At 43.7% G+C, this 23,707-nt stretch overlaps 1 protein-coding gene across 2 annotated transcripts; it reads right to left on the bottom strand.

The window, feature by feature from the left end:
• Window positions 1-273: 273 nt before the first annotated feature.
• On the bottom strand, window positions 274-7,674 carry SPRY2 (sprouty RTK signaling antagonist 2). 2 transcript variants are annotated; one of them, XM_079779153.1, is made up of 2 exons: window positions 6,617-7,674; window positions 274-3,748 (listed from the first exon to the last, which is right to left on the bottom strand). In XM_079779153.1, exon 2 carries the CDS (start codon window positions 3,695-3,697, stop codon window positions 2,750-2,752), a length of 948 nt encoding a protein of 315 aa, XP_079635279.1. In that variant the 5' UTR covers window positions 3,698-3,748; window positions 6,617-7,674; the 3' UTR covers window positions 274-2,749. The 2 variants fall into 2 exon arrangements, with proteins under 2 accessions (XP_079635279.1, XP_079635280.1); XM_079779154.1 differs by lacking the exon at window positions 6,617-7,674 and adding an exon at window positions 4,820-5,106.
• Window positions 7,675-23,707: the final 16,033 nt, after the last annotated feature.

Raw genomic sequence — 23,707 nt, 5'->3', positions numbered from 1 at the left:
AATTTTCCTACTTATCTTTAATTTTCATCAGGACTTCATAAATACTTAACACAAAACCCTTTTCTCACTATGTTCTACATTCAACGTAGTGAATGATACTTTACATCTGACTCCATAAAAATTTTTTTAAAAAGGAAAATTAGCAATTCCTCCATCAGTTCTTAAACTGCATGTAATCAACCACTAGTGGAACAATTACAAATGCAAATTCCTAGTTCAGCTGGATGGCTCAGTTGATTTGAGCAAAGTCCCATATACCAAAAGGTTGCGGGTTTGATTCCCAGCACAGCTGTGTACAGGTGGCAACTGATAGATGTTTCTCTCTCTCCCTTTCTCTGTCTGAAAATCAACAAACAGATCTTCGGTTAGAATTTTTAAAATGCCAATTCCTAGGCCATACCATCAGACTATCAAGAGACTGATTCAGTGAAGGGTTCTTACTCTTCTCCTTCAATAAATACCCAGTGGGCTCTGATGCCATTTGTCTCAAGAACACTGAAAACTGCTTATGCAGTGAAAAAAAAAAAATCTTACTTCTTTACTGAAGTTCTATCAGTACATATGGCAGTTTTCGATGAATAAAGCTAATTAATCAACATTTTTGTGCTTTACAAACCTTGCAAACTACCCAATGACAGTGAATAAGCCACCCTGCCCAATTTTTCAACATTCTTCTTCCTAGACCATTTTAAGGGTTACATTTTAAGAGCATTAGAATTGCAACATTTAGTATCCTGAAGTTGAAACTTAAGGGTAAATCATTTCTAAATCATTGTAACCTTCTGTTTTTTGGAGTAAGTTTTGAGGACATTGAAAGTCCTTACAGCTATGTGTTGGTTTAGGAGACTATAGAATTCCTTGAAAGTCAGTTAAAAACAAAACATAAGACAACCTGTACTAAGACCTCTTAACCAGAGGAGGAGCTTTAGAACAGGAAACGAGAGATTAAATAATAATGACAGGTAAATCATTTCCTAGACTTCCGGAGATTCTTGGCAGCAAAAGGTTGTGCCTTTGAAAGAAAAAAATCATCCGCCACAAAGTGACTGATTAATCAAGTGACTTGTTACAAATAAAAAACGCCTGTATTTGTGTCAATGATGGGCTTGTAGCAGCTTGCTGTGTTTGCTCCCAAAAGACAACTGCAAACACAGACTTAATGTCATGCTGAATCTTTTTCTCAGTAAAATTTAACAATTTTCTGGATAATTTGATTAAATAAGACAGGGCCCTCTCACATTGTCCTGTTTGAGTTTGAATTATTAGGCCAATATAGGATGACATTTCATGATACCCTTTACCTGAATCAAAACAAGCTATGTTTTCCATGTCTTTCCTAACATAAGATATTTGGTATCATGGCGATAAAACAAATCTTGAGTCTAAAACCAAACAGACTGAAAAAACAACAACAAAAAAACATAGCCATGATCAGCTTGTCAAGAAAACATTTTGGCCTCACTTGCAAGCATTTCTATGTGTATTCTGCATGCCTGACTGAGGATATTCAATAAATGTTTATTAAACTAAATTCCTTTCTCTGGTCTTGAATTAGCTTCATGGCATTTGTTCTTAATACTGGATATCAAAAAAAGTCTAATTGTTAATCTTTTAGAGAGTCTCCTAAATGAATCAGTTTAAGATTTAAACAATAATCACCTTGCAAAAACAAAGGCAAACCAGCAAATCTACCAAAGCAGATGGAAGGACAAGAGCAATGATATAGCCAGAATAAGTTCCCATGATTAATATAGATAAGTGTGTCAAATGCTCAGTTTTTTCTCTCCCGATTGCTAGAATTATCTCTGAAAATCATCAAATCTCCATGATACTTTAAAAAAGCAGTAACCACAGATAAAAATAATCTTATAGATAAGTGAAACTATTTCACTGAAATGCTAGCTTTAACCTAGAATGGTTTCTTTCACTTTGAAAAAAAAGGGGAGGGGGGAAATAAGACAAGAGTTCTGTTTAATTTCAAACGTTAATATATTTTCTATTTTATATTGAACATTTGCACCTGTAACCCCTCATTTGCAGCAACTATCACATCCTCATAAAAGGGGCAAAATTTGTAAGATGCCTCTTAAAATAAATATTCTTTTTTATAAAATAATAAAACTTCAAATAAATATTCTTTACACTAAACAATATGTTGAAAAAATTAGAAAATAAAGGTTGAATTTTACTGTAACTGTACAATATACATGAAGTCCAAAGGGAAATCAGAGTCTTACAATAAAGGCTTTCTGTAAGGCAAAATACAATCTAAAAACATACTGATTGATTCACATTCTTCCGAATGTACAACATATTAGTATAATATTTTGTGACTGTGCCAAATAGCATGGCACAACTTGTTTTTCACAGTTGCAAATATTATTGTATATACAAAAATATAGCACATTATCTCTGAAGAAAACAATGGAAAAAAAGTCATTTGCTAATTTACAAATTTTGCAAGGACTATTCACAAACAAAAAATTTTGCCTAGGAGTGTCTGTTGCTTTAGCTTATGCAACATGTGAGTCGTCAGGTTCTGTATCCCCATACCTTGAGTTCTAACAAGCCTATCAGTTAAAATGGCACATGGACAAAAGCATTTCACTGCAAACAGCAAAGAATATCCCAACCCTCTATTAACAGTGCCAAGATTATAACTGTTTAGTTGGTTGCATATGTGTGTTAAAAGGAGAGAGAGAAAAAAAAAGGAACAATCCTATTACTGTAATATTCCTGATTAATAATGCTATGTTGGTTTTTCAAAGTTCCTGGGTGGGACAGTGGGAACTTTGCAGCAAACTGTGTTTGAGTTTTTACACCGGCATCCAGGCCTATTAACCCGATCATAACACCCCTGGCACAACTTAAGGCAACCCTTGGCTGGAAGGTAACACCATAAACAAGGCAAAAAGAGAGACATGACGCCCATTGCCGACCAACGTGTACAACAGTGAGACTGGCTGCAAGAACACGGGTTGTCAGCACAGTTGTCCTCGTCATCGTTAGAACAGTGATAGAAGAGACCTTTCACACAGCACACACAAGTCCCATAGTCAATCACGTTCTGGGCCGAGCAGAGACACTGCTTGTCGCAGATCCAGTCTGACGGCAGAGGCCTCGGATAGGTGCACTCCTTACACTTGCACTTGCCACAGTCCTCACACCTGTAGGCATGCAGGCCCAAATCTTCCTTGCTCAGCGGCTTAAGCTCACCTGGCTTGAGCTCAGATTTGGGCTGCACCCGGATTATCCCATCGGCAATTGGCCCAGAGGAGAAGGATGGTCCCAACAGTCTCTGTTCCGAGGAGCTGCTGCTGGTACTTGTCCTCGTACTGCTCCGAGACCCCGAGCTGACCGTGCTGATAGACCTGGACAGAGGTGCCCGTGCAGAAGAATGGACCTGCGGGTGCTGGAGCCTGGGAGGCTGGCGGTGCTCGGGCAGACCGTGGAGTCTCTCGTGTTTGTGCTGAGCAGAGGGGCGAGGAGCAGGCTTGAGGCCAGGTCTCGGGACAACAGTAGGCCCCTCTGTGTACTCATTGGTGTTTCGTATGGCTCTGATCTGATCCAGGGACAGCACGTGTACCTGCTGGATGAGGGCTTCTCTAGGGTCAGGCTCCCCACGCTGTCTCCCACTGTTACGGGGTGCCTGCAGCAAGGGCTGTGACCCACTGCCACTCTGAGCTCTGGCCTCCATCGGGTCTTGGAAGTGTGGTCACTCCAGCAGGCTTAGAACACATCTGAATTCCTGCAGAAACCAAGAGGAAAGAGTAGGTTTACACTCCGGGATACTTCCTACTCTCCACCCACCTGAGTTAACTCTTCACTTCCCACTTCCTCTAGACTCTAGAATCTAGAGAAACAGGATTTGTATCTGGAGTGGCTGTGGGAATTATTAGAATAGCCACATGATCAATGCCTGCACCAAAATGTAAAATTTTGCCTGGATACTGACAATTCTTTAATCTTGTGACGTGTAATGACACAAAGCTGACTTTGTTTCAATCACTTAAGTATCAATTCCTTATCCAAATAAACATAAAATTTGCAAGGTCTAGGTTCCCTGCAAAAATTGCAAGGAATTAGAACATAACCATTGCAAACTGACATTTTCAAAAGTTGAACACCTTTTCCAAATTTGGAAAGGTTTAAGATTATCATGGTCATTTGTCTTTGGCATCAATAAATATAGCCTAGAAATTCTTACTTTAAGTCTGCTTTTACATTAGACACCTTAAACTATTATTTAGCTAGTATTTTGTAACTTTGTAAAATCCCTGTATGATGAATATGGCATGCAAAAAGTAAATATTCCTCCCCCAAAGAATAGTTATAAATTTTACAACAATCATGCACTATCATTCAATACACAGTAGGCACAAAGTTTTAGAATTAAAAACAAATAGATTCAAATCCTGTTAGGTGCCAGGAGCACAATCAAGCAAACTCACACAAACAAGACAGGAATTTATTTTCCATTTCTCAACTTCAGAGTCAAATATTTTACAGCCCAATTGCTAGAACTTAAGTTCTGTAGCTTACTGTTACTCTGTTTTAGAAATAAATTATGCCAAAATCTTAAATGCTTTGCCCGCTTCTAAAAAAAAAAAAAAAAAAAAAGATTAAAAAAAATACTTGAGAACATAAACCGGTTGGTGATAACAGGAAGTGTTTTAAAAATTCAAGTGTCACATCTCAAATCTATCATTCTGACAAGTCATCGCTTTAATTACAATCTCTTTATAAAAACTAACCCCCCCCCCTTTACCACTAAGTCTACAATGAATAAAAACGGGCAAAAAGTAGAATTTTATCCAACCTCTGATTTTTAGAAACGAGACACAGGCAGGTGACACACGCCTCCCAATCCCGCAAAGGCAGAGCTGGAAACCGGATCTCACTTCCAACAGAAAGGCAGACAAGACAACCTTGCTCCAGCTTTCTCCGCGTTTATCGGCTCCATCAGCGCTCCAACACCGTCCCCAGCAGGTGGGACCAAGTCGGGGCCCCGAGGGACTCGGTCTCCGGGCGGATCCACGTCGCCCGGAGGGCAGGCTGGGCCCCCCTGCGTACAATCGCCACAGCGAAAGGCGGGCGGGGGGCGGGCGCCCCTGAAGGGTGTGCTGTGAAACTCGGGAGCACACTCCCCCAACCCTCCCCTTCCAGCTGAAATCCTCCCCCACCCCAGAGAACTGCCTCCCAGATCCAAACGGAGCCACCCCACCCCCAGGCAGAGGTCACGGAGCCCCCCGCAGGGCGTTCCCGCACAGGCCCTGGGACATCGGCACGGGCTTCCAGCCCCGACGCCGGGAGGACGGACAGCCCTGCCTTAGACACACAGCCGCGACGCGGAGGTCTAACCCACGCACGCGGGGCGACTCCACCGAGGGGCACCGCCTGCAGTTTGCACACACCTCTATTTCTGAACGTTAACGAGAAATTACTTTTTAAAGAAAGGACATTTTCCAGGGCTCCCCTGCACGTCGGGCATGCAGGACCCATACCTCTGGGCTGGGAACTTTCCGCGCAGATTGGCTTACAGTGGAAAGAAGCATCTTTGGGGGAGAGATTTTTTTTTTTTACAAGTTATTTCTGCCGACCCCTGGCCTGTTTCGCAACGCCCCCCCTCCCCAGTCCCCTCACTCCTAGTCCCGCTTTTAAGTTACTTTGCCATCCCCATTAAGAAGTGCCTGATCAGGTGAAGGATTAGGGGGGGAAAGTACTTCAGCACAAGGGTGGGGCAAACCGACACAGAAACCACTTTGTAAAAACGCACAAGATTCCAAATTAAAAAAAAAAAAAAAAAACACAGCAGCAACAAAAACGTAGATCAGCCAATCAAAGGGGAAAAGAAAACTGCCCTCTTTTGCCACCTATTTTCAGGTAATGGAAAACGATCGCGACCGCTTGATGACTTTCTTCCTGTGCTGGGTCAGCCCAATCTTCAAAAAAAGAAGCATAACCCAGGCCGACCACGGAGGACGGAAAAAAGAGAAAGCTGCACTTCCGAGCCGCAGCGACCGGCGCCAGGCGGGGCGACGCTCCCACCCGCACCGGGCTCTGTCCACCCGGGACAGAGGCGGGGGCTCCCCCTCCCGGCCCCCCTCTCCTTTTTTCACTCGCGGGGTCTCGCTGCCCCCGTGAGGCGAGCGACTCGCGCGCCCTCGGTCCCGCGAGCACCCCAGGCTCCGGACAGCCTCTTCCAGGACTCGCCCTCCCCGAGAGGTACAGGTTAGAAATGCGGGCGCCTGCAGCGGCGACCTGGAAAACACAGCGTTTCTCTCCCCTTCCTACTCTCAGCGCCGAATTCGGGACCAATGCAGGGCTGGGAGCCGACTCTAGGCGAGCCTCCGCCACCCCGACCCCCCCAGAGTGCGGGCGCGTGGGATCGGGGACTCTGCACCCAGCGCCCTGCAGCCTCCGCCCAGGCAGGCCGAGCCCCCGGCCGGGCAGACCCGCGGGGCAGCTCTCAGGATCTCGGCGGGGAACCTGGGAGTTAGAGAAAGGGAGGCCACAGGAGAGAAACCCCCCTCCCGACCCGGCTGCACCTACTCCATGTTGCCCAGAACGCGCCGGCCCCGGCGCCAGGAGGGGGGAAGAGCCGAACGCGCCTCACCGTGATCGCGGCTTTGCACCAACCCCTCTCCGTTGGACTCTCTTCTTCCAGCGATGTGCAAATAATTCCAGCCCCGATGCAAACTTTCCCCCCTTCTTTCCAAACTCTGCTTCAGTCCGACTTCGGAGCAATCGGCGGGAGTTAAAAAGGAGAGGAAAATCCGGAGCCAAGTCCCCAGCCGATTAACACTCCGAGGTTCAGGGCTGGAGGCGACCCCCCCCTTTCCAGAAGCGCACGCGGAGTATTTCCTCGTTTTTCTCAATGAACTGGAGGCCGAAGCGCTAACGGCGAGTCTCTCTTCCTGGCAGAGGAACGAATGAGAAAAGAAAACGGCCTTCCAGAGAACCTAAAGCCAGATGGCCAGGTCGTGAGGCGGCCGCCGCGTCCGAGCGGAGGCGGCGCGGGGCCGCGGGCCGGGCCGGGCGGGCGCGGGGGCCTGGGCGCTGCGCGCTCCGCCGGCCCCTCTCCTCCGCTCGCGCTGCGGCGCGCAGCTCTCCGGTCGTGCAGACTGGGCGTTGTGGAGGCGCGGCGGCGAGGCCGAGGCGGGGGCGGTGGGTGCGGAGGAGGAGAAGGCGGAGGAGGAGGAGGAGGAGGGTCTGGGGCCCGGCCGGGGGGGCTCGCGGTTGGCCTGCGCCCTCGCCTTTCCGGAGGAGGCAGGGAGCTCTGCGGCGGCCGCGGCAGCAGTAAGTGGCGTCATGTGGATCCGAGGCGGAACAGAGCAGTTGTTGTCCCAGAGGATATATCGCATCCGGTCCCAGCTCATTGGCTCCGCGGGGCTACATTCACTCACACTCCAGCGCCTGCCAGCGCCCGGAGCCGCAGGAGGCATTCAAAAGGGCAACCGCGCCGCCCTGCGAGTCCCCGGGCAGGTCCTGCCGCCGGGGCGCCGTCACGCGGGGCGCCCGCGGGGCCGGCTGGGCACCGCGGGGTCAGTTTATCTAGTTTCAAGGAAACACTGACCCTAAGATTTCCCCAGAGGCCATCGAGGACGAGCCATAGGCTCGGTCTGACTTAGGGAACTTTCATCCCTCCCCCCACCCCCCACCCCCCCGCCACTAGGAAAAGGAATAAACATTTAAAACTAATTCGGGCCCCTCAATGTTAGCATTTAAAACAAGTTGCAGGTTTCGAGACTATTTCAGAATCCATTTCAAACCCACCTCCCCTTTTCTGATGATCCCCCTCGAGGGGGCGACGGGGAGAGGAGGAGGGGGAAGGGAAGGGGAGCGGGAAGTGAGGTGGGAGGGCTATTGGTTTATTCTTTGTCTCCCGGATTAACCCGATTATACACCAGGCACCAGCACTACCCGCCTCCCCCGCCTCGGAGCAGTGAGGAACGGAATGCAGATTCGGGTTTCAAGCGCCTTCTGCTCCGGCCGGGGGTTTGGTTTGGATTGGGTTCATTTTGTAGTTTTTCGGTTTTAATACTGAATTTTATTTTAAAAGGGCGGTGAGCTACACAAATGGAAGCTTTTGGAAGATCTTCCTGTTGTGTTTTACACCAGAGCTGATGGAAGTTATACAATAAGCCTTTTAATAAATGGTTAATTCGGTCATAAACACACGCTTCACTAAGGGCCACATCACGGGTTTCTGAAATGGGAGGGGGCTCGCCGCTACACAGCAGATTTCCTCCCCCACTTACCCAGGACAGGCATCCTTCATCTCCTACTCTTCTGTGGCTTAGAACATTTCTCAAGAAGACCCTGTGGTCACTTTTGATCATATGGGCTGCATTTTCCTACTTAAAAAAATATAAAGATAGAAATGCATACAGACGCACTGCTCTGCCGTGCAGTTACTAAGAACGTGCTTGCGCGTGAGTCCCAGTGAGAAATTACCCCCCCTCCACCCAACACACACACACACACACACACACACACACACACACGCCTAATACTGGATTCAAGTGATTTACAGAATGTTTTTACAGGGAAGCACGACTAGAACTTCCGAATAGCACCTGCGATCTGGCCCCCGTGTGGAGCCAGCCAGGGCTAGGAAAACGTGGTGCTCGGTTCCCCGGGCCGGGTCCCGCTCCAGCCCACATCCGTTTGCAGCCGCCCCGGCACTCGCTGCCCTCTCCGAGCGCTCGCTCTCGCACGTCCCGGGCACCTTTCCGGCCCGCGCGGCGTTCTCGCCCTCCCTTCTCCCGGTTTCGTTAGGGCTCTCCCGCCTCGCCCGGGGTTCAGAGCCAGAGATGGCAGGGGAAGTGCCATGCGTTATTTCCGGGCGCTGGCCTACGTGCCCCCCCACCCCCCACCCTCGGGTGAGCGTGGACGAGGCTCGGCGAGAGGGCTCTGCCGCGTCTCGGGGGCTGCAGGCGCGGATCTACCGCGCCCACCCTCCCCACCCCGGCCGCTCGCCCGACGCCCTAGTTCTGAGAGCCTCCGGGTGACTGCAGGCGCCGCGGCTCTTACGGCGCGTCCGGCCACCAGGGGGCGCCCTCCAGGCGCGGGGCTGCGGCAGCCTTCTTCCCCCAAACTCTGGCGAGGTTGCTTTTTACTCACAAAATATACATTAGGTCGGCTGGTTCAAAATGGGAGGGGAAAAAAAAAAAGGTATTTAAAGCATCTGTAACATAAATGCCATAACAGGTAGCTCTCCCTCTCATCTCCTCCGACACATTCCGTTTGGAATGCGAAATGAAGAACTCCAGCCTTTACCAAGATGAAGGAGTTGGGGGCCGCAGCCAGGTGGTGCCAGCCTGGTCGGAACAAGTTTCCGGCAGAACAGGTGGAAGGGACGCCTTCTCTTCGCCTCTTCAATCCCCCGCACCGGAAGGCTGCTTCTTAGAAGACGCTGTGCCCAAGCTGTTCTCCCAGCGCTGCAGGAACTCTGCGAAGACAGGTTGTTTTGGATCAAAGCATAAAATGGCATTTAAAAAAAGGAGCTTCCGGCTGGTTAGAGCACCTTATATTTTTATCAAGTCAATAGGGAAGAAGCTAGGAATTTATATTTCTCTTTCATGAGCTAGAAGGAATCCCATGTAATCTAGCTCCCCCCTCGCTCCCCACAGCCTCCCACTTGCTGGCTGGGAAAACATTTAACCTATAATTTAAGCACGAGGTAAAAACAGAAATCTGTTGGATTCTTTCTAATTTACTCCTTACTATTTATTTTATGTAGTGCAATTATTATTTTTCATACGTGGTGCATAAAGCAGTATGTTGTGCCTTCAAAGTTTACTTAGGGAGTTATAATCCCTAAAAGGAATTATGTTTATGTGTACGCATGTGCATGTACACATAATGAAGCGTTTGGTGCAGCTCTTGTAATGAATTCCCGAATTGATTTTCATGTTGCATTACAAAATTATGACAGGTTAATTTTGGGTGATTTTTCAGAATTACGAAAGAATGTTACGCAAAACTTGACAATGAAGTCCGTTTTGAAATGTGTTGTGGAGACTTCTAGAGAGGCAGCCCCGATGCCTGAATAGGTGTTGCCATTTGCTCAATGTTGAAAAATACCAAGTCTATGGAAACTCATGCTGCACCAAGTTCTCCAAATTCTGGAGGTAACATGCCTACTTAGTCCTAACAGTTGAACAGGACTGTGTATCACACATTTGGGACCTCTGCCTTCATTTTACTTTCTATATTCATTTATTTGGACTTACTTCCTTTTATAGTTATAACTATTCTCAATGTATTTATTTTTAATATATATTTTTTTTATTGATTTCAGAGAGGAAGAGAGAGGGAGAAAGAGATAGAAACATCAAAGATGAGAGAGAATCATTGATTGGTTGCCTCCTGCACGCCCATGACTAGGGGGATTGAGCCCGAAACACAACCTGGCATGTGCCCTGACTGGGAATTGAACCGTGACCTCCTGGTCCACAGGTTGACACTCAACCACTGAGCCATGCCGGCTGGGCTTCGTCGTTTGTTTGTTTATTTATTTATTATTTTTATTTTAAAAAATGTTTATTGTTGAAAGTATTATATGTCCCCTGAGGCAGTGTACAAACCTATGTGAATTTTGCTTGCTTTTATCTTTGGTAGAAGACATCAGGATGGACAATGAGGACATGCTTTTTTATCAGTAGGTATATCGGCCTAGTTAAGTCAGATATTTTCAAGGTTGCACTTACTCATCTAAGCTTCTGATTTATGTGTAGTAATAGGTGAATGTAGCTTTAAGCAACTCTCGTTCCGGTTTCTTTTTGAGATTGACCAAACTACTTGACCTTACTGGGTTCAGAACCAGTTTTGATAACCAAAGAGAAATCATGCAGTGATATGATGTGTTCTTGAAACAAAGAAGAATTAATAGTTATTGATGATTTGGTTATTTTGTTAGTTTTATAATAAAAAAAAATTATTTATGTATTCACATTTAAACCCAGCCCAGAGCACACCAGTGTATACTGTTTCCAAGAATAGCAATTTAGGTCTTTCAACCATTATTTCTCCTCACATCCCAATTGCAATAAAAAACTTATTTTATGGAGGGACTCTTCTGAGAAGGACCGTCCTTGCTGGGGCTGACCAGAAGATCCTGAGCAATGGATGAATGATTACTCTGACACAGGTTCGCTGTGAAAGAGAGGGCTAAGGGACTGCCTAGCTAAAGGAACCAGACAGCCTCGATTGCCTGCCTTGTCAGGCTTTTATTGTAACAGCAGTTTGAAATAAAGTTTATCTTTTAGATACAATCAGTAGGGTAAGTAATCTTGGGGGGGGCACATGTGTCTGCAGTGTCTTTTAACCCTTTGCACTCGCTTGCTTTTTTCTCGATTCCTGCTACCGATGCTAACCGTGTCGAGTCACACTCGACATCTGAGTGCAAAAGGTTAAGCAAGGACACCTAAAGATTAAGCATAAGGATTCCGGTAAACACCAAGGCTCTGCATGTGTACAGACTTGTTTGAAAAGGTCAAAGAACAATTAGAGGTGCCACCTTTAGCCAAACTCCCCTAAGTCGTAATTCCAAGAAACAGGGCAGGCCGCCTTCAGCCCACTTCCCTTTTCGGAATGTCCTCCTTACAAACTTTCCAACCAAGTCTCCCATGCTTCACTACACTTCCTCAATCAAAGGGTTTTCCAATAATGGACCTTTTGATTTGGTAGCATTTCGAGTCATGTCACTCTTTGAATTGCTTTGATTTTCTAAATTCTATTGATATTGCCTCTAAGAGGGAATTGGGAGTGGCTGCACTAAAAGATGCAAAGGAATTAAAAATGGATCACTTGAGTTCTTATCTAGGCAGCTTGGAGAACTGGGAACAATTTATTTCTCCATCTAACCTTTATTCCTAACTCAACTCGGTGGTGTCCTTTATTCCTAACTCAATTCAGGAAAGATATGGAGTTATCCCAGGGTAAGAGGAGTAGTCTTTGTGAGTTAACCTTGAACTGGAGGCTCCTGTGGGTCTGGTCTTTTTCAGAAATCTTACATTCAATCTTGTGGTATTTATTGGTTAATCTATCTTCCTGCTTGATCTATGCACATTATTACTGAAATTTATGCAAAATCAGATGTGGACTCAAGTTCTTTAACAAGGCAAAACAGTATTTCTGTCCTGGCCAACATGATTTTTCTCATTTTATTTCCGATATATTTGTTCCTTGACTGAAGGTCAAGAGTCTTCTTTGTAGGATTGATGTAGGCAGAGAAAGTGTAATCCGTGGAAACAGTGTATTGTTGCTTTGCCTACTCCCCCAACAATAGCCCTAGGTTTATTTGTTTTTCTGTTTGTTTTAAACATTTAATCCCCTCCCCCTCTTTTTTTCTGGAATCTTTTTAACCCAGATGCTAATGCTTCATATAAGTGAAAATCATAAACTGAAATGATTATTTAGATATTACCGGCCAACTTTAATAGCAAGAGGAAGATTTTAGCCTCTGAATAAATAGGAAGTTTTGGTTTTATACTTCTCATTATGTGGACGCTTGATTAGAAGGGCATAGGAAGTTCAACCTGTTCTCTAAGGAAGAGGTAGTCAAACAGATTCCACTAAAGCCATTCTTAAGGTCCAGATGCCACAATAATATCAAGGCTGCCAGCCAGCCCCAAACCAATCTCAGTTAACAACAGTGCAAATATAAAAATGTTCAATTAGGGAAATGGAATAAGAGTGTATACAGATTTCATTTGTGCCTTTGGACAAGAAGTGTTTTGAAGTTACAATGAATTGTGAATCATTTATGAACATGGTGGGGTTATATCAAATAGCTTTTCTATACATACTCCGTGTTGGCGGAGACTCTTTAAAAAGATAGACTATTCCAAAGATTTGGAGAGTATACATCAGGCCTACCTTGGACTTCTTTGTTAGGGTCCTGAAATGGAAATAGATTTTCACCATCTCATTCTTAAAAAAAGGATCTATTCCAATCTCAACATTAGACACTCCATAAGTGATTTCCAATAAGTGAAACTAATGAATGTAATTAAAATAAGTAAATATTTAACACCTTAATTTTGTGACAACAAATTAAAAGTTTTTAAATTTTTAATGACAGAATTTAAGTCATTCCTCTAGCCTAGAAATTATCATTGTGTTTTGCATAATTATCAGGAAGTAGCTGAAACGAGTTTTGTTAAATATGTTTTTATTGATTTTACAGATTGAGGCAGGGAGAGAGAGAGAGAGAGAGAGAGAGAGAGAGAGAGAGACAGACATTGATAGGATATCTTCTGCATGCCCCTGACCTGGAATTGAACCGGTCATCTTTTGGTCACAAAAATAGAAAGTTGCCCAGCGGGCTCAGCAGTTGAGCATTGACCTATGAACCAGGAGGTCACAGTTGGATTCCCTGTCAGGGCACATGCGGGGTTGTGGGCTCAATCCCCAGTAGGGGGCATGTGGGAGGCAGCCAATCAATGATTCTCTCATCATTGATGTTTCTAGCTCTCTCCCTCTTCCTTCCTCTCTGAAATCAATAAAAAAATATATTAAAAAATAGAAAGTAAAAAAGGAATATTTTTTCTAATCCTCACTAAAAGATATGTCTTTTTTTTTCTTCTTAGAATGTATTTGGAGAGAGAGAGAGAGAGAGAGAGAGAGAGAGAGAGAGAGAGAGAGAGAGAGAGAAACATCGATGTTAGGGAGAAACATCTATCAGTTGCTTCCCATAGGCTCTCTGACCAGGCAGGGATCAAACCCAAAACCTAGGTTTATGCCCTGACAGGGAATCCAACCTGCAATCTTTTGGTGCACAGGCGATGCTCCAACCAACTTAGCCACCTGGCTAGGACAAAAATAAATCTTTTTAAAAAGGTTTGTGTCTTTTATTTTTCAATTATAGTTTACATTTAATTATTTTGTATTAGTTTCAGGTGTATAGCATGATGGTTAGAAAATAAATCTTTGTGGAATTTTTATGTAATAGAAAAGAAGCCTGTAGGGGACACCTATTCTTAAACTATATGATCAATAAATTATCAAACAGGCGGATGGTAGAAGGCTAGAGAATATAGGTAAAAGTAAACACCTATGAGTTTTTTACTTTCAAAAGTACATGTGGCAAAAGTATGACAATATTAATTAAAATTAAATATTAATCTGTAATTTCAAATTAAGAAGTTAGCATTTTGCTAACTTTTAAGAATGTATTTTTAAAATAGCTGCAAGATTTAAGCCACCACATAGTGAATCATTTTGTTTTTCATGTTCTTTGTGAAAATCTCCTTGTCATTTTGAGAAATACTCTTCTCACCATACTTGTATTAGGTTCTAAAAGATATTGACATAATGCACTTGCCAAGTTAGAAATCAGACTTTTAAAATTATCATTGTTTATTTCTTTTAATTCCTAAAAGAAAATTATACTGAAGGTTGTACTCTTAAATATCCTCATAGGTTCTGAAATCTAGGCCACATTCAGGAAACCTGAAGCATTTAAGCATGCCCTGCTTCTGATTATTCCTCGGATAAAGATTCAAGTCCTTAACCCAACTTCAAGGTCCTATAGTCCAGCACCCTTCTCTTCCCAGTCATCTGTTACACCGCATTGCCCTGTTTTCTGCTCTCAAGCCGTGACCTGTAGGTTGCTCAAAATTACTTCTCTCCTGCCACAGGGACATTGTCCGTTTTCTGGCCTTTTGCCATATTAACTCCTACTTACCTTTTAAATCTCTGTTGTGATTTTTTTCAGGATAGCTTTTTCTGACATCTATGACTATGTCAAATCTCTTTTTCCTCTCCTGACCTTTTCTGCTACAAAATTAAGCAATCATTTAACTAATAACTGTCTCTTTCACTGTATTCTAAGCTCCATGAGGTCTGGAATCCAAGTCAGATTTTGCCTCCCATTTTATCCCCAGCACTGAAGCGTCTGGCAATTTAAGGAACTTAAACATTATTTTTAAATGGGGTGAATGAATGAATAAATGAAATAATTAACTAGTTTCCGTCTGTAAAAGGGTTGCTGTGGAGATTGCATGATATAAAATATCTACAAAGCCTAGCACGTGGGAAGCTTTCAATAAATGGCAGTGATAATTTGAATTAAATTGAGTTTAGTAGTTTATTTGGTAAAATTAGCTATTTTGCCTCCATATTTTCCTTTTTAAAAAAATCTTTATTGTTCAGATTATTACAGATGTTCCTCTTTTTCCCCCCATAGCTCCCCTCTACCTGGTTCCCAATCCACCCCAGGCCCTCGCTCCCTCACTGTCCTCATCCAAAGGTGTAAAATCTTTGTCCAATCTCTTCTTGCACCCCCCACACACCCTTTCCCCTGCCCCCTTTCCATGCCCCTGATTCTATTACATTCACCAGTTTATTCTGTTCATCAGATTTTTTATTCATTTGATTTTTAGATTCACTTGTTGGTAGATATGTATTTATTGTCACTTTGTTGTTCATAATTTTTTATCTTTACCTTTTTCTTCTTCTCCCTCTTCTTAAAGAATACCCTTCAGCATTTCATATAATACTGGTTTGGTGGTGATGAACTCCTTTAGCTTTTTCTTGTCTGTGAAGCTCTTTATCTGACCTTCAATTCTGAATGATAGCTTTGCTGGGTAGAGTAATCTTGGTTGTAGGTTCTTGTTATTCATCACTTTGAATATTTCTTGCCACTCCCTTCTGGCCTGCACAGTTTCTCTTGAGAAATCAGCTGACAGTCATATGGGTGCTCCCTTGTGGGTAACTGTTTTTCCCTTGCTGCTTTTAATATTCTCTCTTTGTCTTTTGCCCATAGCATTTTAATTATGTGTCTTGGTGTGGTCCTCTTTGGATTCCTCTTGTTTGGGGTTCTCTGCGCTTCCTGGACTTGTAAGTCTATTTCTTTCACCAGGTAGGGGAAGTTTTCTGTCATTATTTCTTCTAATAAGTTTTCAATATTTTGCTCTCTCTCTTCTTCTGACACCCTCATAATTCGGATGTTGGTACACTTGAAGCCGTCCCAGAGGCTCCTTACACTATCTTCATATTTTTGGATTCTTTTTTCTTTTTGATTTTTCAGTTGGGTGTTTTTTGCTTCTTTGTATTTCAAATCTTTGACTTGATTTTTGGGATCCTCTAGTCTACTGTTGAATTTCTGTATATTATTCTTTATTTCAGTCAGTGTATGCTTAATTTCTGACTGATCCTTTTCCATTTTTTTAAATTTATTTTTTGCATTCTCATTAAGATCCCTGAAGGTCTTACTAAGTTCCTCAGAGGTTTCAGGAAGATTCTTGAGTAACCTTATAACTGTGGTTTTGAACTCTATATCCATATTTTTCTGTTTCCGTTTCTTTCATTTGTGACATGTTTCATTGTCTCCACATTTTGGCTGCTTTCCTGTGTTTGTTTCTATATATTGGGTAGCTGCTAAGACTGTGAGGACCAGCTGTGTCTACAATGGAAGAGCTGCTGTGCAGGAGACACACTGATGGGGCAGGACTTGCTTCAGTGGGGCTTTGGTGCTCACTGAGTCTGCTCCTTGAGTGTTTCACTTATGGATGTGAGGAGTTGTAATCTGGTATGGTCTCACACTGACCATTGGGTACACTGGCTCTTGGATCTCCAAGGGGGTGCAGAGTCAGCCACTGCCTGGGGCCACCCAGCAGGAGCTACAAAGAGATCTGCAGATTCCTCCTTTTTGTATCAGGTTTGGAAGTGCCCAGATGAGGCCCAGCTGTGAAGCAAGGCAGGCTGTTGCTGCTGGCCTTGGGTCTTTTTTTTATAGCTTTGGGGCTCCCTGACCCAGCTGCTGCTTGTTTGACAGGTTTTAGGCTGAGAAAGGACAGGCCATTCATATGCAAAAGCTGCTGTGCACAGCTTGGGTGGGGTTGTAAATTGGATGGGGCGGGGTCTCAAGGAATCACCAGGGCAGAGCAAACAGCAATGGCTTCCAGTCAGCCCTGCTCCGGAGAGGTTTCAGTGCAGGAACAATGACTGCTGCAAGCACCTCCGTCTGAACGAAAGCCGCCCTCGCGTTCCTGTCCTGATTCCAGACAGTCCAGTTTCTCCCCGTATGTGTCTGGGTCCCCCAGAGTCTCGCCTGGAACTGGAGTTCAGAGCAAGCAGGAGCTGGTATCTCCATCCCAATTTAAAAAGCAGCACAGCCGGGTGCCAGCCTGTTCCACGCCTCCGCACCGCCTACCAGTCTCAATGCGCTTTCTTCTTTACCTCTCTGATTGTAGTACTTCCACTCAGCCAGCTTTCCTGTGGTTCTGGATGATAGTTTTTCTGTCTTTTAGTTGTAATTTTGATGTGGTTATGAGAGGCAGCAAGTACAGGTGTTTATCTATGCCGCCATCTTGGTTCTCTCCTGCCTCCATATTTTCAATAACTTTTAAAATCAGTAAGGACATTGATTTATTTTATGTATCTTATTTGTGTGAGAACAAACACTGAGATTTAGTACAAGTTTGATTGACTGTTATTAGCTGTATTCAGCTATTAATAGTCAGTATTTATATTAATTTTTGTTTTCAAGTGTAACCTTCTCAAAGTAGGTAGAGCACTTTAGGGAAGAAGGGACTGGCCTATTTGGCTGATGTGGTCGTTTATTACTGGGAAGTCTACTCATTGAATTGCCTATTCAAGAAGTCTGTAGGCATAAGAAATGTGTTTCTTCTCAGAGTGGCTTCCACATTCGGGCTCTTATCCAGCACTGAAGTTAACTTTATTTTTGGGGATGGAGATTTGTGTCTGCACTGGTGTTGAAGCTCTATCCCCTGTGAGAGGAGGATGGATATTCACTTATATCAAATGATCTGTGGCAGAGGTATTTGTTGTACACTAGAATGCCATGTTTTATTCTTTTACATTCTTTAGATTATTATGTTGTATAAAGGTGAATTTGCACATGCCTTAGACTAGAGTATAATAATCCAACAGAATTCTTAGGTTTAGAGTCTCATACTATGTAACAAGCACTAATCTCCAGAATTTGGAGTGAAAACACATATCAAGGGCTCTCACTTATTTAATGTCAATATGGTATGGCCTTATGGGGGCAAAATTCTTGTCTTCTTGACCTTGGCCTGGGAGCTATGGCTCTATCACTTTGTTCAGTGAGTTCCAGATAAGAACTAACTAGTTTCTGACTACAAGGAACTGACAATCTACATGGGAGATTATGCAAATAGCCATGAAAATACTAGCAAGCCATTGGAGGGAATCCACTAAGGCAGTTTACAACTGGATGCTATTGATGCTTGAGGGTTTAAGGAGGAGTGAAAGAGGTTCATGAAGGACACAGCCTCTGAGCAGGGCAGTTGTTTGATCTCTTTGAGACCCAGTTTATGGATCTGTCATCCTCTCATTTTGACAATACAAATTTTAAGTGGTTCACTAAGAAGGTAAAATTCTCTGAATATATACTGAGGGTGTGGGTGAAAGAGACTAATCTAACTTTATAATGACATTTGGTTAAGAATCGCGCAAGTATATTCAAGACAGCATAGGAGCAGTTCAGCCTCAGGCTGGGCCAGAGTTTGTGGCAATAAACAAAAGATTGTCTTCCCATATTTGGCATCTTTTCCCCAAGAACTTCATACAATTGTTAAAATAAGTTGTTTTCATGCCCTACCTTCTTCTTCTTCTTTTTTTTTAAATAATTTATTCATTTTAATATATTTTATTGATTTTACAGAGAGAAAGGGAGAGGGAGAGGGAGATAGAAACATCAATGATGAGAATCATTGATAAGCTTCCTCCTGCATGCCCCCTACCGGGATCAAGCACTTTACCAGGAATCTAACACAAGACCTTCTGTACTCAGGCTGATGCTCTAACCAGAGAGCAACACCAGCCAGGGATAGATTCTCTGTTTCTGAGGGCTTGAGGATAGGTTGATTTCCTAGAATAAATAATACTGTGATAAGCATTCTTGTTCATATGTATTTGCACATTTGTCTTACCCTCATAGGACATATCAACTGACAAAACTAAGGCAATTTAGTAATGAGTTTTATATCCTTTATTCAAGGACAAATTATTTATGAGTTGGAGGAGGACTGTAACTCACAAGCAATAGAGCACTGTTCCAGACAAACATTCAAAGAAATAGGATTTATTTATTTATTTTAATAGGTAAATTTGTGCCTATTAAAATTTTAATAATATTGCTAACAAGCTCACTGAAAGATTATTCCAGTTTACATTTCTATTCTCAGTTTATGAGAGGGACTGTTTTTTTAAAACTCTCACCAATAGTGAGTTTTGTCAAAAATTTTAACCTATGTTATCTGGTAGGTGAATCATGACATCTCATTGTTTCATTTTGTATTTCTTTGTTAACTTCTGAAGTTCAGCATATTTTCTTATATTTACTAAACATTTGCATTTTTTCTAGTGAATTCAACTTGATACTCTTTTTCCATTTTTAAATTGGGGAGCTTCTCTTTTGTTGATTTTCATCTTTCTTATTTTAGAATCCAAATATTGCCCCCCCTATTTTTCATTTATTTTTCAAACTTACTTTTAATATTGTTTTGTCTTTTTCCTTAAAGACATTTTCAATTTGCATGTAAACGCATGCCTAATAATCTTTACATTTCTGGTTTCTGGAATTTTTGCTTAAAAGAGCTTCCTGGAATCCAGACTATAAAAATATTGAACATTGTAGTAAATTTATAATTTAACTAGGGGCCCAGTGCACGTGCACTGGGGGGGGGGGGGGGGTCCTCTCAGCCCAGCCGTGGGGAGCGGGCCTAAGCCGTAGTCTGGCCTCCCTTTATGGGAGGCAACCGGGCTGATCAGAGGAAGGCACCAGCCCCATCACCCCACTGCTGCAGCCACTGTCAGTCACCGCAGCCGCCAAGGTGTTTTCATCAACACGGACTCCAGTCCCCTCACCAAGAAAAAATGACAACTTTCTTTAGGCATTTTCAAGATGTGTCTTTCATAGGATATGACATTTCTTTCTTTCTTTCTTTTTTTTTTTTATCCTCACCTGAGGATATGTTTTCATTGATTTTTAGAGAATGTGGAAGAGAAAGGGAAAGACCGAGAGAAACATCAAAGTGAGAGGAACACTTTGATTGGTTGCCTCCTGCATGGGTCCCGGCCAGGGAGGAGCCTGCAACCTAGGTACATGCCCTTGATCAGAATTGAATTCAGACCCTGCGGTCGGCAGGCCCATGCATTATCCACTGATCCAAACCGGCTAGGGCAGGATATGACATTTCTTAGCCCTCCAGCAGCAGACCTTCGTTTTTTTACCCAGGAGTGTGGTGGAAAAACCCTAGATCACCTTTTTGGATTCTTATTACCCAAGTTACTAAGAATATTACCAGTGGCATACAGGGAGCTTAGCCAATGAGCAGTCAGAAAAGGTGTTTCCTCTGTAGTTCACACCGATCGCTGGCTCCACCCCTGCCCAGGCCTAAAGCCTCAGGGCCTGGGCAGGGGCCCCCTAGCTCCCTCCAATAGCAGGCTCGGCCCTGCCCAGGAGCCCCCTGGCTCAGGCCCTTCCCAGGCTGCTCAGGGTCCACACGGGGCTTACCTCGGAGTGACCTGGGTGCCGAGGATGTTCCTGGGACCCAGGCCGCTGGGCGCCTATGTATGCAAATTAACCGCCATCTTTGTTGGGTTAATTTGCATACTCACTCTGATTGGCTGTGGGCATAGTGGAGGTATGGTCAATTTACATGTTTGTCTATTATTAGGTAAGATATTAAGGATCAAAATCTTGGAAATTAATCTGGTAAATAGATAGTAAAGCCATGTTGTTTATTGGCAAAATCACTAGGCCTAATTTGGAGAATGGATAAGTTTGGATGGTGAGAAATGAAGGAAAATAATACTTCAGTTTTGATTCAAAGCATGAAAATTCTAGCCCCAAATTATGCCAGGGTTGCCAGATTAAAGAGCTAAAAATACGGGACACTCAGTCACAATTGCATTTCAGATAAACAACCAATAGTTGGTTTAAATAAGTATAAGTATGTCTCATACTATAGTTTATCTGGTGATCTCAAATTAAGCAACTTAAATAAATAACAAGCCTATATATATAATAAAGAGGTAATATGAAAATTGACCATCACTCCAACACACAACATGGCTGCCCCCAAGTGGTCAAAGATAGCTGCCACAAGATGGCCAGCAGGGGAGGGCAGTTGTGGGCAATTAGGCCAGCAGGGGAGGGCAGTTGGGAGGGACCAGGTCTGCAAGGGAGGGCAGTTGTGGGCGATCAGGCCTGCAGGGGAGGGCAGTTGGGAGCAATCAGGCCTGCAGGGGAGGACAGTTGGGGGGTTCCAGGCCTGCAGGGGAGGGCAGTTGGGGGAGACCAGGCCTGCAGGGGAGGGCAGTTGGGGGCGACCAGACCGGCAGGGGAGGGCAGTTAGGGGCGACTAGGCTGACAAGGGAGGGCAGTTAGTAGTGACCAGGCCAGCAGGGGAGGGCAATTGGGGGTGACCAGGCTGGCAGGGGAGGGCAGTTAGGAGTGACCAGGCCTGCAGGCAAGGGAAGTTAGGGGCAATTGGGCCAGCAGGGGAGCAGTTAGGTATCAATCAGGTTGGCAGAGGAGTGGTTAGGGGGTGATCAGGCAGGCAGGTAGAAGCGGTTAGGGGCAATCAGGCAGAGGCAGACGAGCGGTTGGGAGCCAGCAGTCCTGGATTGTGAGAGGGATGTCTGACTCCCTGTTTAGGCTCGATCCCGGTGGTAACCAGGCTGACAAGGGAGGGCAGTTGGGGGTGACCGGGCCAGCAGGGGAGGGCAGTTGGGGGTGGGATCTGGCCTAAACGGGCAGTCGGACATCCCTCTAGGGGTCCCAGATTGGAGAGGGTGCAGGCTGGGCTGAGGGACACCTCCCCCCGCCGTGCACAAATTTCATGCACTGGGCCTCTAGTATAAGAATATTTGAAATTAAAGCTAGTCATTTCAAAATCTGCTACCTCCCTTATTGAGGTATTTATATTAGAATATTTTTTTTAGAAAAACTGCATCATATCCTGAAGATTGTCTGCATTCTCACTTTATTAATCTCTCCAGAGGTTTTTCATGTAAGGTGTGTGTGTCTGCATAACCAAATAGAAGTGTGAATTGAGCTTTATCCGAGACCTAGCATGTAGTTAGCCACTTTTAATTAGAAAGTTATTATATATTTTTAAAAATAGCAATTGTTCTTTCTTTGTTTTCTAGATCAGTGGTTCTCAAACCCCAGCTGCACATTAGAATTACATGGGGAGTCTTGGCTGGCAGCTCAGTTGGTTAGAGTGTCTTCCCAATACACCAAGGTTTCAGGTTCAATTTCTGATCAGGGTTCAATACAAGTATCAACTAATGAATGCATAAATAAGTGGAATAACAATTTGCTGTTTCTCTCTCTCTTAAACAAATCAATAATTTTAAAAAATAATTACATGGGGAGATTAGAAAAAATCAGATGACGTGATCCTTCACATAGAATCTGATTTACATTGACCTGGCAGGGGGCCTTATATAAAAACTAGAGGCCTGATGCATGAAATTCGTGCAAGAGTAGGCCTTCCTTCCCCCGGCTGCTGGCACCAGCTTCCCTCTGGTACCCGGGACCACAGCTCCAGCTTCATCCAGAAGGTCATCCAGAGGACATCTGGAAGGACATCCAGTCTAATTAGCATATTACGCTTTTATTATTATAGATTAAATCTCCAACTGCTGTAGTTTCCTCACCCATAGGTGGAGATAAAAATATTTCCTATGTCTGAGCATCAGTGTGAGGATTATATAAATAATACATGTAGAGCTTTAGAGGAGGTCTGATTTATAATAAGTCCTCAATAAATGAAAGTCATTATATTATTATAATGAAGCCATAATAGAGATTCATAGCTCACTGAGAATAAGAATAGAAAATGGAGTAGACACTAAACAAAGTATGGATAGGTGAAGATGCTGCAACAGTCTCACACTTGCTTGAAAGAGCTGATTAATGATATCTTGTCTCATCTCCACATTTAATGATGGTATTAGGTTTGAAAATCAGCCATGGTGAGTTTATTTACAACACAGAAATCATCAAATCCTATGTACCTCAGAGAACCAATTATTAACACTGACCTCCACCTGAGAGGATAAAGGCAGTTGAAATGGAAGTTCGAGGTGAAAAAAACCATATGCTTACTTCATGGTTTGGCCTGGGTGTCGGCCTGGCCAATCATGGCATCTGTTTGTCATTCGTGGAACTGGGACCTGAGCTGTGGGTCCCCAGGGGTGGTGGATGAAAGAACAGAGTGGTCCTCACTTGCTTTTGAATCTAGACTCACCAGGATATGATAGAACTCTCAACCAATCATTAATTCCATTAATGCTGTTTCTTAAGGCTGTTCTCAAAAATCTAAGGGTTTAAACGTCTAGAACAGAGAGTATAATGGTCATCGCCAGAGGCTAAGGGAGAGGTGAAATGGGAAGAGGTTGGTAAAAGGATACCAACTTTCAGTTCCAGGATGAATAAGTTTTGAGGATCTAATATACAGCATGGTGACTATAGTAATAATACTGTATCATATACTTGAAATTTGCTAAGAGAGATCTTAAGGGTTCTTATGCACACACACAGGAACTATGTGAGATAATAGAGGTACTGATTAATTTGTTGTGGCAATCATTTCAAAATGTATACATATATCAAATCATCATACTTTAAATATAGTACAATTTTATATGTCAATTACACCTCAATAACGCTGGGAAAAAAACCCAAAACCTAAGG

This window comes from Cnephaeus nilssonii (assembly GCF_951640355.1).
Source record: "Cnephaeus nilssonii genome assembly, chromosome: 8".
NCBI classification, from domain to species: domain Eukaryota; kingdom Metazoa; phylum Chordata; class Mammalia; order Chiroptera; family Vespertilionidae; genus Cnephaeus; species Cnephaeus nilssonii.
The sequence above is the reverse complement of the archived record's forward strand: the minus strand, read 5'-3'. Positions and strand labels throughout refer to the sequence as shown.